The 14349-nt window shown below is 37.8% G+C and overlaps 2 protein-coding genes across 4 annotated transcripts; one reads left to right on the forward strand and one right to left on the reverse strand.

Annotated features, from left to right (window-relative positions):
• The first annotated feature begins 1854 nt into the window (after positions 1–1854).
• Positions 1855–7777, forward strand: LOC125193995 (serine/threonine-protein kinase 11-interacting protein-like). Of its 3 annotated transcripts, none has more exons than XM_048091983.1 (7): positions 1855–2429; positions 2838–3095; positions 3709–3951; positions 4125–4274; positions 4390–6143; positions 6979–7197; positions 7334–7777. In XM_048091983.1, the coding sequence occupies exons 1-5, from the start codon at positions 1989–1991 to the stop codon at positions 5623–5625; spliced, it is 2328 nt and encodes a 775-aa protein (XP_047947940.1). In that variant the 5' UTR covers positions 1855–1988; the 3' UTR covers positions 5626–6143; positions 6979–7197; positions 7334–7777. The 3 variants fall into 3 exon arrangements, with proteins under 3 accessions (XP_047947940.1, XP_047947941.1, XP_047947942.1); XM_048091984.1 differs by having other exon boundaries at positions 7066–7197; XM_048091985.1 differs by having other exon boundaries at positions 2961–3095.
• A 1345-nt stretch (positions 7778–9122) lies between these two features.
• Positions 9123–12978, reverse strand: LOC125195941 (putative late blight resistance protein homolog R1A-10). The gene is made up of 2 exons (XM_048094236.1): positions 12491–12978; positions 9123–11513 (listed from the first exon to the last, which is right to left on the reverse strand). Exons 1-2 carry the CDS (start codon positions 12917–12919, stop codon positions 9294–9296), a joined length of 2649 nt encoding a protein of 882 aa, XP_047950193.1. The 5' UTR covers positions 12920–12978; the 3' UTR covers positions 9123–9293.
• Positions 12979–14349: the final 1371 nt, after the last annotated feature.

Genomic DNA, 14349 nt, shown 5'->3' on the forward strand with positions numbered 1-14349 from the left:
TTCATATGATTCTATCCTAAAATTAATTGCGATCGCTTGTAATGCTAAACTAGCATGACTTTTGAAATATAAACAATAAACGAAAGTTTAGACCTATTTTTTAAGAGAAAACTCCAATTTCGAAGCATAAATTACATTTAATCCTAACATATAAGTAACAATACTTGGAATATAATTTGTAAAAGGATAGTGCTTTAAGAATTAGAAGTGCTCCAATTAATTAGTGGATTTTAGTATGGGAGAGAGGGGAGAATAAATGATAGTATGATCCTAAATTGAAATTTCGTGGTTAGATTAATTATATTCCTGCACATGGTAAGGCATGGAGCAACACATTGGCTCTATATCACAAGCCACATAGGACAACACCAAATCGATGATAATTGATAGTTGATGGTATCATTTACTCCATTTATCTGTTGTTTATCTCTATCTTCTCACCAAACTTGATTGCTTAATAGTCCCTTACCTAAATTCACAAGATATTGAGAGGAAGGCATAATCATGAAAGAATTGAATAAAAATCTGATGAGTTGGTTTGAAAAAAGGGAATCTGAATTCTTATTAGGTTTAGGTTAACTGTTAACAAATTTGTCGACCTAACATCCATAGGTAGGAACTAGGAAGTAACTGTCAAGTTTAATTCTCAAAGCATATTTGTCTCTTTGCCTAAAATTTGGATATACTCTATCCCGTCCCACAATAATTATCACTCATATTATGGGCATAGATTTTAAGAAAGTAATTGAGCGTGTAATAAAGGAAGTTATAGTGGAATGTGAGATCCTTTTGACTTTTGGGAATGAGAGAGAGTGTGTGGGTGGGAGTCAATTTTTCCATTTCCTATTTTTTTAGGTTATTATTCATGTCCAAATATAGTAAATAGGAAGTGTGAGTGTGACAATTATTGTGGGACGGAGGAAGTATATTTCAGAAATAAAATTGTTGGCCGGTTATTAGTTTTCGCTATCAAAAGTATGCTATTTTTGCAGTTCTATCATTTTTCTAGATTTGGTTAAATATTAACACGCTCTAAATTTTATGTAATTAAAAGAAAATGTTTCAAAATTAAATTTTAATAGAGTCAATTTAAGATATCACAACATATTGAAAAGAAGGCAACAACAACTGGCCTTATATATTCATAATCAAAGTAATCAAATAGAACCATAGTCAAACTATGTATACACATTTCACATTTGTAACTTTGGGTTCCTACCTATATATTACATGGTACATTATTTGGGGCCCCACGCATGTAAAACATAGGAGTACTTATCAATTTATGTATTCTACGTTGCTTGATATTGACCTATCAATCAATGTATCTTTAAATTAATTAAAAATATATACTCATTCCTTCCATTCTACCAATTTAATCCATTTTCAGTTTTCAAACTTATTAAGAAAATACCTTTAAAACGTCGAAAAATATACATAACACAATTAATCCATTTTGCACTTTATATTCAACTTTATCATTTTTTTTGCTAAAACCAATGTCATTTACTCATCGAACTATTTTTCATAAACGAAGAATAACAATCGTTTATTTAACCTCAACTGTACAAAATACCCTTTTCGAATTTCTGTAAATACATAATAAGGTTAATTTCTCTACGGAAACAATGGAAACAACAATAAAAATAATAATCTAAACGCAGTCAATACGGCTGTCCAAATAATTCCAAATTTGAATAAAGCCAATCAGACGTATAAACACATTAAAATCTTCCAAATTTGAAGGTTAATTAAATGTCGTTAATCCAGCAAAGATGCCCTTGTCAGCCACGTGTAATCTGATTAGTCTACTCTAAACTCCAATGATTAACCCCGTCTCACCCAACCCCCAAAATCAATCAATCATGAACCCCCACATTTTCACACACTAGCGCCATGGCTCTCTCCTCTATCCCCTCGATCCCGCCCAAACCCCCTTTCCCACTTCCAATTTAACAACCCTAAACCTCTAACCCTAGTCAAACACCATGGCGGTTGTTACCGGAGACAGATATCTCGAATCACTAGTGAAATTCGTCGAAAATCAGGCCGAGAAGTTAATTGAAGGCACTCTGGTGCTGAAATTGAATCCAGTGGGTTTGCGCTACGTGCAATCGAGGCTGGAAGCGTTTGGGGAGCTGGAGAGCTTGTTGTCCGGAGCTCCGGTCGATTATTTGCGCGCCTATGTGTCGGATTTGGGCGACCACCGCGCGCTCGAGCAGTTGCGGAGAATTCTTTGCCTCCTTCCGTCGTTAAAGTTAGTTTCTCTGCTTCCTCCGCTCCGCAGGGATCCGACGCCTCTGTTTCTACTTCCGTTCGGCAGTCTGAAGGTTTTGGAGCTCCGCGGATGTGATTTGTCCACTTCTGCAGCGAAAGGCTTGCTTGAGCTGAGGTTAACGCTTGAGAAACTGATATGCCATAACTCAACTGTGAGTCCTCATATTCGTATAGATTGCCACGTTGATCACCTTCGATTCTTGTTTTATTATCACAGACTTGCTTACTGTGTGTGGTGTACGAGATCGACTTTAAAAATATTTTTTTTCTTTCTTCTGTTGGTCATGTTTCGCTGTGGAATATGAAGCTGTAGATTAAGAATGTTGGAGAAAAATGGTGTATATTTAATATGCAGGTTACTATGGAAAAAATTAGATATTTATGAATTCATGGAGAATCTGTTGACATTTGATAGGTCTTAGTTTAACTTCCAATGAAGTCCTTGTTTAATTCAGCTCACTGCAGTGCACACCAACAAGTGTTAATCACTTCTGCTAGATATAATGTTCAATCCATTATCATGTTGACCTTATGTATTTTGTTAATGGGAATTTTCTTAGGATGCATTGCGGCACATATTTGCGAGTAGAATTGCGGATATAAAGGATTCACCCCAATGGAACCGGTTGTCTTTTGTTTCGTGTGCGTGTAATGACTTGATTCTCATGGACGAGTCTTTGCAGCTTCTTCCTCTGGTTGAAACCCTTGATCTGAGTAGGAACAAGTTTGCAAAGGTGGATAATCTCAGGAAATGCACCAAATTGAAGCATGTGGATTTGGGATTTAATAACCTAAGAAGTATTGCATCATTAAGTGAGGTAATTTTCTGACATCAGATGCCTTGTAACTGAGCCAGAGAAGATGTTTGTAGTGTTGAGTTGAAGACATAATTTCTTTCCGATATTAATAGTTCTCAAACTGTGGACACAATCATTTAGCCAGGCTCACCTAAGGTTATGGCAATCATCAAAGTACATTCGAAGCACAAAACTACCTTCAACTGTACACCTTAGATGATATAGCTTCAATTCTGAAGAAAAGGTCTACATATTAGATTATGCTTTATACGGTAAAGTAAACAAATCCAGTTTCTCCTTTCAAATAGAACTTCAAAATCAATTATCATCTTAATTGGACAGACATAGAAACCCAGCTTCTTAACGCAATTACATTTGAAGAAATGTTAAATTCTTAAAGAAATGGTTTGACAGAGAGTTTTATATTATATCTAACAAGTGGGTCCAAACACTACAGTGTACATACGATTCTAGTCTATGGCTCTGTTGAGACTGCCACGGTGCTGCTGCAGTTGGATATTTTGTTTTCCTTATTTTGTTTGTAACTTTACCTGAAAAGGGGAGCTCCAGACCTCTCCAGCCTCAGTTATGTTTCTTTCTATTTTATATTTTTACTTGTTAATGATTTGTGCAGGTCTCCTGTCAGATTGTTAAGCTTGTCCTGAGGAACAATGCTTTAACTTCATTGCACGGCATTGAAAATCTCAAATCTCTTCAAGGGCTTGATGTTTCATACAATATTATTTCTAGCTTCTCTGAGATCGAGGTTCTTGCTGGCATCCCATCTCTTCAGATGTTGTGGTTAGAAGGGAATCCTCTTTGCTATGCCCGATGGTTCCGAGCTAAAGTTTTCAGCCTTTTTTCTCATCCATACTTGGTAAGTTGTTTACAATGTCTACAAAAAATATCCTTTTTTCTCACAGGGAACAAAATATCCTTTTTTCTCATCCATACCTAATAAACTGTTTTCTGATTTATTAGAGCACTTATGTCAACTATTCTTGCACTTCTGTTCACTTGAATATGTGATATGTTGGAATGTTGTTGTAGCTTAAGCTGGACGAGAAGAAAATATCTGCTTGTGAGGATTGGAAGCGGAAAATAATAATTTCAGGCAGGCAGAAGCAGCCTGCAAGCTTTGGATTTTATTCACCAATCCGTTATGATGCTGATGTAGAAGAAGGTGCACATACAAAGAAGGTAAGAAAGTGCTAGATGGTATAATTATTAATGCCATGATATATTATTATCAACTTTTGACCAAGCTGTGAAATTTGGTAACAATAACTAATTATTATGTTGTGTTGATTTTCAGAGGCGTTCACGTCTTGCATATATTGAGAATGACGAACAGAGGATATATAATGCTGAGCGAGATTCGGTGTCATGTGATAATGATATTGAGAGCAAAGGAGAAACTGTGCACATAGAAGAAGAAACTGAAATTGAAGATTTGATTAAAAGAATTGAAAATTTGAAGAAGGATCGCTCTTCCATATGGTTGGAGGAATTTCAAGAATGGATGAATCAAACATCAGAAACTGTTGTTGATGGCTGTAGATTTAGGAGTGCTAAATCACATAGAAACAAAGAGATGTGTGTGAAGAGTGAGTCAGAGGAAGCTGACATTGACAATGCCGAGCCCTCAAGGTACATCTCTGACTCTTTTCAGCTTTCTGGGGATGAGAGCAGCACAATCATTCTGGGATCCGAGACATCCTTTGCAGATACATCAGTTGTCAGTGCTCAACAATATTTTGATCGAATTGGCGAAGCATCTTCAAGGTTGTTCATGGGGCATGGTGGAGGGGACAGATCTGTTTTCAAGAATTTTAGTGAGAGTCAGGAAGAACTGAGATACTTAAACAATGAAGGGGGTATGCCTGTAGATGCCGTATACTTGCGGGTTAATTCCCTTGAAATGCCCAGAGGGGATAATTTGAGTGCAGAAAACTTGTCTGTTCCGTCAACAATGGCAATAAATAATATAATGGGGACCCATTTTTCCTCTGCTTGCCCGGCATCTCCACCTCATTACCAAGAGGATATTTTACAACGACGACACAACTTAGAAGAAGAATTTCTACAGCTGTCTGCTGAATCATTCTCAGTGGCATCATCTGATAGTAATACAAGTTGTAGTGACCATGATTCTGCTCGAGTTGGCCCTTCAATGTCTCATATTGATCATTCTGTTATTGAGAGTTCATCTGAAAGAAGTAGCGAGAAGTTCTACATAGCTGCCTCGGAAGATGATGCAAGTGATGCAAAGCAAAATGGAACTGATTTGTCAGCTTCTCATAGTCAAGGGAATTCTACTTACACCAATGGTAGAGAGTTGGAAATTGCCCTTCCTGGCAGTGGTAGGTCTTTAGATGATTCACAAGATGATGATAATTTAGGATTTATTAAGGGGAAAACTGTTTGGTTGGAGAAAAATAGACGAAGAAGGAAACCCAGTAGAAGGATGAATTCCTTACCCGAGGAGGATGATGTGCCTGGTAATACTGACTCGTCAAAGAGATCAGGTGATGGCATAGAAACCTGCTGAAGTGATGGTTTATGATCCAAAAAAACTGTTGGGATTTGAGCTGTGGAAATCCAGTCTGGACAGAACTACCTCTACCGTATTTAGTTAGTATAACAAGGGAGCTAGATCTTGAGTTCCACAAATGAAATTAATGAAAAGATGGTTGTGTACATAAATTAACTTGAATTGCGCTTCTAATGGGGATTGGGGGGGGGGGGGGGGGGTGAGTGAACTTCTACGCAGTACGTGCATTGTGCAATGTCTGATCTCTGAACTTCTGAATCTATTTTAGTCCGAAAGGGTTACTTCTCTCAGGCTTAGAGATTTGGAGAGGAATGAGGATTCTCTATAACCAGGGCTTCTTAGTTCTTATATGTTACTTTCAGATTTGCTGTCTTGTTACGTGATGCCTGCTGCTTTTCTGGTAGTGTCTGTTTTCAGTTGGGATTGTATGGGTGTCCATGCAATATATCTGTTGTACTTGGAGAGCATGAGAGTGATCTGACCTCCTGCTGGTTGAAAGCTTACCATCTGACGAGGTACCTTAACTAGTTACTGCTTCTCTACTCTTTAACTGAATATAATTCTCCCTCCGTCCCACTAAATATGAAACATTTGCTTATCCTAGATGAGGAGTGACAGTGAAGCATTCAGCCTTTTTCATTCTGATCTTAACTACTATATGGGATGTGATATTAATTTGAAACTCAATTTGTCTAGTATAATTAAATATAGATGGTAAAGCCAAGTATTGAAAACAACACAACTGACCCACCACAACTGCAAAATTTGAAAAAGGAGTTCATTGGTAGTTTTCCAAGATGGACTATGCTGAGGCCTTCTTTGGTACAAGAATAATATTGCTCAGTTACATGCATTAACTGGAAGCAAATCACGTAAATGGCAAAACATACTTTTTAACTTAAACACAGTTAGGCATCAAAGACAAAATGTGCACAGAAGAATTGCATTCACTTGTGGTACAATTTACTAATTATTCAATCTTGATCCCTGTAAGAAAGCATTCTGTAAAATTTTGGTCTTGAGATGCTATTCTGTTCCACTCTAAACTTAACTGTACCCTTGTGTGCTTGAGATGTGAACTATTTGCTGAACTATAGAGTTTTCTTGACGGTATCGTGCACCAGGAGTAATTTCGTACTTGTTTGTGAAACTCAAAAGGTTTTCGAATAATGGAGCAGTATATACTGGGATTTGGAGACTGATCTGCATTATGTCATACATGATACTTATCAAATTAGATTGTAGCACTTGATTACTTTCCACCTTCTTCTATTGGAAGTTTCAATATGGCTTTTATTTGGTTTGTTTGAATAAAATCCATCTTTCTCATTTCTTCTGTGGGTGGGGTAGGTGTCAATGTCTGAATGACATTGACTTCTTGTGGCCTTTCTAGCTTCTCTTCTCATTCACCTTGTGTCTGAGTACGGTACCTTCCAGGATTTCTGTTCATGTTTGAAGGGCATCCGCTCCTGGACACTGAAGATCTCCAGCTATGATCGTTCCACTGGGCAGGCGTTTATGTACCCCTTGTTATGTTTTGCTAGATCCATCTTTTATGCATCTGAAATGGTAATTATTTTATCTACTTCCCATTCTATTTAAGCTTTTGCTTAATCTCAATTCTCAAAGCTATATCTGAAGGATTTGGTGAGATGATAAGTTTATATAGCCTAACTTATTTTTTTCTTGACCTTGTGATTTCTAGTGAGTTCCCTTGAGCAAATGTCATTTTATCCCATGCAAAATGGAGCATATGGGAATCGTGATGTGAAAGATGAAACATACTTATGATATCAAAGCATGGAGGTAGGGTCGGTTCTCCGGTTTTCTGGTCGTGCTGAATACAATCAACGCGGAGTCTGAGATAAGATATTGATGATTGCTTGAAATTCTCTGCTCGTTTGTGACTCATTCCAGTTTATTTCACTTTGGCGTGCGTCGTGTCCTAGATACTGATCTGGTCTTTGCTTGTAAATGGTACGATTTTGTGGTTTGTTCTAATTGATTGATTGATTGATTGATTCCCTTTAAAAGCAATAGTTTGAAGAGTTGTATAGTGTAGTTAATTAGCTAGGATATAAAACATTCTTGTGTTGTACATACATGATGATTTTGCATTGGATAATACAAAAAATTTCCTTTTTTTTAACATTTGTGTATTTTTAATTTTATTGTATGAGGGAAAATGATAATTATACATTAGAACACAAGAACTTGCAAGGATGCAGAAATCAGTTATACATCAAGCGTGTTCCTCTTGCAACGTAAGCACAATGGTGGTCCGCTGATTATAGATACTAGTATTCAATAATGGTGGTTTAGAAAGTAAATAGTATCATAATTCATAGTCCAGGGAACAAGTAATAGACACAATGATTATAGATACAATTATTTCTTTTCGATGAATGTACATATATTAGTCTATCTTATAATTGTAAATACAATAGAATATACATGATTATGATATTATATTATTATGATCTTTTAAAAAACTAAACAATAGCCGGTTCTAGTGCATCGAAAATCATTAAATACTGATCTACTTCCCGAGTGCACGCTAAATTATGACACCAGTTTTAATAAATATTACTCCCTTCGTCCCGGCTAAGATGACACATTGCTTAGCCGGCACAGGATTTTAGGAATTATTGGTTAAAGTAATTGGAAAGAGAGAAGGTGTGTGTAAGTATTAAAGTAGAGAGATAAAGAAATATGGATATTTTAATAGGAGTGAGAAAAAGTGGTTGAGTGTATTAATTGGACACAATGATTAAGTTACCAAAAAAGGAAATGTGTCATCTTAGTTGAGACAAACTAAAAAGAAAAACGTGTCATCTTAAACGGGACGGAGGGAGTAGTAAAGTTCTGAGTGAACAAAATAATAGTAGGTAATTTGTGATAAATATTTAAATAAGTAATTAAAAGATAAAATAATTATATCAAAAATGGAAAGTATTTAAAATTATCATTAATTTGAAGAACAAGTGTTTTCGTTATTTGTGGGATAGAGTAGACATGCATGGTTAACCGGAACCGGATTAGTATCAACGATTTTGGCCTGGCACTCCCGGTTCAAACTAGAATGTCTTATGGGGTGGTTACAACTTACAAGGTCTGGTTATAGGCCGATAATTGTCAAACTGTAATCTAGGATACCATTTATGAAGTTCACTCTATAATTGTGACTGTGGTAATACATAATGCTTTTGTGCAAAAATAGCTATAGGGCACATTTACTGTAACTGTGAAGTATATAAAACTTCAGTGTTATTGATGACCACATTGTAATATAGTATGATTTGTACTCATAAATGTCTTGTGAAATTTTGAAGTCTTTAAGATTTAACTTAATGCAGATATATGTGGAAAGTACAATTGATGCATAAAAATTATTATAGCTTCAAAACAGAAACAAAAAGGATGCAACAGTTTTGAAAAGGGTGCTATTAGGCCAACATAAATAAAAAGGATTTACAAAGTCTGAGCAAACAATGTGCCAAAATGACTTCCATATATAAATGTAGTTCAATGATCCATCACTCCAATTAATCCAAAGCAGTTGGAATCAAAGGTAAAGCAAGTTATGATACTCACATTGCAATGTCGAAAAATCTCAACAACAAGAAGAGGTACTTACAAGAGCAGTTTGGGTCCGACCGAACAGGTTAACGCCCATCTCCGGGAGCAATAATGAGCTTAAGTGCACCTGCTTTCCCTCTTTGTTGACCCGGGATCTGTTGACTCTCCTCCGCCATTTTAAGCCTGGTAAATTGAACGAACGATTTCGGGACACGTTCAATGTCCAAAACTTGGAGGCTCCTCTTCAGCAAAACTGGGATTTCTTCAAGTTTCTCGCAGTTCTTAAGCACAAGACATTGGAGTTTAGGAAACGGAGGGGAAGGTTCCACCGAGGCAGTCCAGAACTGTAAGTCGGTGCGTGCAATGTGCAAGACTTCAAGAGAAGGAAAGCTGTTACCAACAGTATCCCAGAACTTCCCCATGAAAGCATTTTCTTTCAGTTTGAGGACCTCAAGAGAAGGGAGTGATCCCAAAGTGGCCATATGCTTCCAGTCGAGATACGTGCATGACAACTTCAAGATCCTTAGATTCGGTGGGAATCTGTCTCGAGAAGGAAGTTCGCGCAATGGAGTCTGAGATATTACATCAGGAAATACATCATAGACTAGCTTTAGCTTTTGAAGACGATCCAACCCGGCCAAGCACCTAGTGTTAACAAGAGTGCTTAGTTTCCCTCGAATCCCCAAGTTCTTTATGTTTGAGGCCTTGTTGAAAACTTCTTCCCAGCAACACTCGGCCGACAACCTACTGAGTGTTTGAAGATTCTCCCCGGCTTTACCCTTTGCTTCCTTGCTAATAACAATGGCTGCTTTCGTTTTCAAATGCCTCAGCTGCAGCATCTTCCATATATCTGCTTTGATCTCAAATGTACGCGACAATGTGTCAATCCTAATAGTCTGTAGATTCCAGAGCTTCAAGATAGCCTCGGGGAGACTGTTTAAATGATCACCAGACAACGCAATGTACCTCAAATGAATCAGTTGCGTAATCTTAGAGGGAAATTTGGCAAATTTGATGGGATTCGCATCCAAAACTCGGAGCAAACTGAAGGCTTCAGGGATCAATGGAGTGCAATCTGGTTGAAAAATGATTGGTTCTTTAGAGAAGCACACGAAAGAACGCACAAACGGACCCTTGGGCTTCTTGCGGAGGAAATCCACAACATAGGAATGAATGCAAAGCCTGCGATAATTTGGCACATCAGCAACAGAAGGAAAGAACGTTCCTTCTGTTGTTTTTTTCACCTCTTGGAACAGATTCTGTTTCGCAAATGCAGCCTGGCCCTTGCAAAACTCACGGATCATGTCATGAACGCGACATGTTTTGACATCTCCTTTAGCCTTAGTTTTATCAACCATGACTAAATTTCTTGCTATGAGCTCCTCTAGATATTCCTCTGCCACTTCCTCCAATCCCTTATTCGGCTCCTGTTGTATGAATCCTTCTGCAATCCACAAACGAATCAACTTCCAAGCAGAGATCTCAGAATCTTCAGGAAACATCCCAAGGTAGAGAAAGCAGTCTCTCAGGTTATATGACAACTTGTTGTAACTCATTAGGATAATGTTTTCAGTGCGTTTCTGCTTGTCATAGCTCAAATGCGAACTTACACTCGTTGATACCTTTTCCCATTCCAGTTTCATATCACTGCTCGAGAATTTCTCAACCAGAATTCCTCCTATTACCACAATTGCCAGAGGCACTCCTCCACACTGCTTGGCTATATCTTTTCCATATATCTCCACATTTTTAGGACATTTGTCGACCCGTGAAAATACTTCTAGCTGGAGAAGCTCCCAGCTTTCCGGGGGCTCCAGGAAACGCAACCTGTGAGGTTCTCGTTTGCTGGCGTGCCAAGCCACCTTCTCATCGCGGCTCGTTATCAGGACTCTTCCGGACTTATTAGACTTTGGCAAGGCAGGTCTAATATGATTCCAGGCTTCATCAGTCCAGACGTCATCCATGAATAGCAAGAATTTCGGTTTCTCAAGATAGGATCGGACTTTCCTGGCCAACTCATTTTCGTCACAGTGGGACATGTCTAGCTGAGTGAACTTCTTGAGAATGTTGAGGAACACCTCTTTTATGTTGTAGTCTTGAGAAACATACACCCATATAAGAGTAGGGAACTCGTACTGGATTTTTGGATCGCGGTAAATCTTCCATGCCAGAGTCGTCTTTCCAAGGCCAGGCATGCCAACGATGGAAATAACTTCAAGCTCCGCTGATTCTTCTGTGAGTTTATTTATAACAGTTTCAGCCTCACCATCGAAACCCACAACATTGTCTTCTCTCAACAAAGGAACCTATGCATATAGAGATGATAATGTTAAAAATCCTAGATAATATGTACTACTTGTTCCATTAGAATGAAATGGAAGTGCTAACTTTGCAAATCTCTATATAGCTCTTCCTTTCACATATAAACTCCATGATTTATCAACTACAAACTATGATTCATGTCATAATAAAGGTCAATTTTAGTCCTGAACATATGACCAAAATACGAATTTGATAAAAAAACATTCACTTTTTGAAAAACAAGTCCATAACAAATGAAATTCTTGCCGGAGTGGCCTTTTTTTTACGGTTCTGTCAAAAAACTAATGGTCGTGCCACCGTGCAATTAGTTTTGACCGTTAGTTTTCATACGGAACCGTAAAAAAGGACTACCTCGGCGACATTTCTATTTGTTATGGACCCATTTTCCAAAAAGTGAATGTTTTAGGCCAAATTCGTATTTTGGTAATATGTTTTGGATCAAAATTGACATTTACTCTACTCTCTCTGTCCCATTAAAAATAAAACTCTTTCCTTTTTGAATTGTATCATTAAAAATGAAATGTTTCTTAAAATGGAAACACCATCAATTCTACTTTTTCCCCTTTCTTACTTTATTTATCTCTATTCATTAACTCGCAAAACAACATTGCATAAACAAATGTTTCATTCTTTTGAAACCCCAACCCCCAAGGTTCCCCCACATCCCTGTCCGACAGTATTGTGAGGGATGCTCAATTAAGGTACGCAGTGGCCCGCCCTCACACTTGTGGCTGAAAGATGTTGCAACTATACGACAGTAGTGAGCTTGCAACTCTGCCCCTCCGAGCATAACCAAATATTTCATATTTATTGGGACACTTGAAATTAGTGATCTAGAAATATATTCTGATTAATAAATGCAACAAATGAAGTTGAATCAGTTCATAAATTTATAAATGTATGCTGTATGTTGAAGACAAAGTGTAAGAGTGGAAAATAGGAGTAGAAGGGTAAAAAGGACCTTTTTGTCATCAGTCCTGGGCTTTTGGGGGCCGGAGGTGGAGGGATCGGCGATGGGGAGGGTGGAGAAGCCGATGCGGGCGCGGTCGAAGATGGGCTGGACGTCTTGCTCGCGGAGGGCCTTGACCTTCTTGGCGAGGTCGTAGCGCTTGAAGGCGAAGGGCTTGGATTTGTCGGCGGCGGCCTGGGTGAGGCAGGCGTCGAGAGTGTCCTCGGCTTTGTACACCACTTCTCGGATTTGCCTCTCGTGCTGTCGGAACACTTCCCCTTTCTCTCTCTTGTTCGCCGATTCCATCAGGAAGGCCTTCATCAGCTCCAGCTCGTTCTGCAGCTGCCGCAGCTCCGCCTCCGCTCCCGATATCAGGTTTATGTGGTCCACCAGCAGCTTCTGCACGTTCTCCAGCAGGAATGTCACCGCCGCTTCTGCCATTTTTGCTTCTCTCCCTCTCTCTTAGTTTTGTGTTTGGGTATGTAAATGTAAATGAGCCAATCCACTGACTTTGATGAAAAGAGATGGAGAAAGAATATTACTTTGACTCGCATGAATTTCACTCCTGGGCGAAAATAATTGAGTTTTAATGAAAATTTTTGTAAAGTCAGTGAGAAAGAAAAAAATAAGAGAAGAAATAGGTAAAATATGATAGGAAAACTTTATATTTTTAGAAATAAAACTAATTTTTTCGCCACCAAAATGACAAAATTAGATTATTTTTTATGAATAGAGAAAGTAGATCAGTTTTACCATTTTGAGCAGTGTCAAAATTAGACTAATTTCTAAATGTGAAAAAATATAAATATTTAAATATTGCTAATAACGTGGACCGTTTAATCAACTAGTACTACTTCTATCTTACTTTTCCAAATGTCTCTTAAATTACCAATTGCATATTAGAACGTGTCATACATAATTATGTCTATTTTTGTTGGACAAAGGTAATATTAGAAATGAGTCATTCAAGATTTGGAAAATTTAACGCGCCTTTGCACGTATGGGACGAATGACAACGGACTTCCATCACATGAATAAGCAAGTCTATCATCAACTTGAACCCGCATTAATACCATAATAGAACTCCAAGTTGATGTGCAACAGTATATAGAGAATTTAATAAAATTTTAAAAATATAGTCAAATGAGATATTTATTGAACGAAAAAAGAATGGCAGGTGGTACTGGGTCCACCTGCTAACTGCTAAGACAATTATTTGCATAATTTAATAAAGAGATAGTGGCAATTAAAATGCAAAAAATGGTCAACTAGCTATATAGCATGTGTCTGACCTCTAATTCAATCATATTCCTTGGTTATTACTATGTTTTTATTAAATTTTCAGGTTAGTTCTATATCTGGGACAGACATTTCCATTAATACCCTTCTAACAAGAATAACTACTTGTATTTCCTTTAATACCCTGCTAACACGAATAAGTTTCAAACAAACCACATGATGATTATTGATCCCAAAATAGTATTAACGACGTCTTATTTCCAATTGATCATTAGCTTCCAACGACATCCATGGCAATGACGGACCTAGCGGGGTCGCGCGGGGTCGCCCGACCCCACCGCAGGTCCATGAGTGCTGGCTTGAAGCTCAATAATCGGCGGCCAACTGAGGGCAACTCCGCCTCCCGACCCCATGAAAGACAGCTTCATTTCTACTTCAGGGAAATGAGGAAGATAGTAACTAAAAATTTAGAAAAAAATAAAAAGGAAAGGAGAGAAATAAGAGAAAATATTTTTGTAAAAATGAAGAAAAAGAATCTAACTTGAGAAGAAATTTAAATTCAAGAACTGAGCTTGATGAGAAAGAGTTGCAGACGCAGGGAAAAGAGAAATGTGAGAGAAGAGAGAAGCCGT

The sequence above is a fragment of the Salvia hispanica genome, chromosome 6 (assembly GCF_023119035.1).
Source record: "Salvia hispanica cultivar TCC Black 2014 chromosome 6, UniMelb_Shisp_WGS_1.0, whole genome shotgun sequence".
Classification (NCBI taxonomy): domain Eukaryota; kingdom Viridiplantae; phylum Streptophyta; class Magnoliopsida; order Lamiales; family Lamiaceae; genus Salvia; species Salvia hispanica.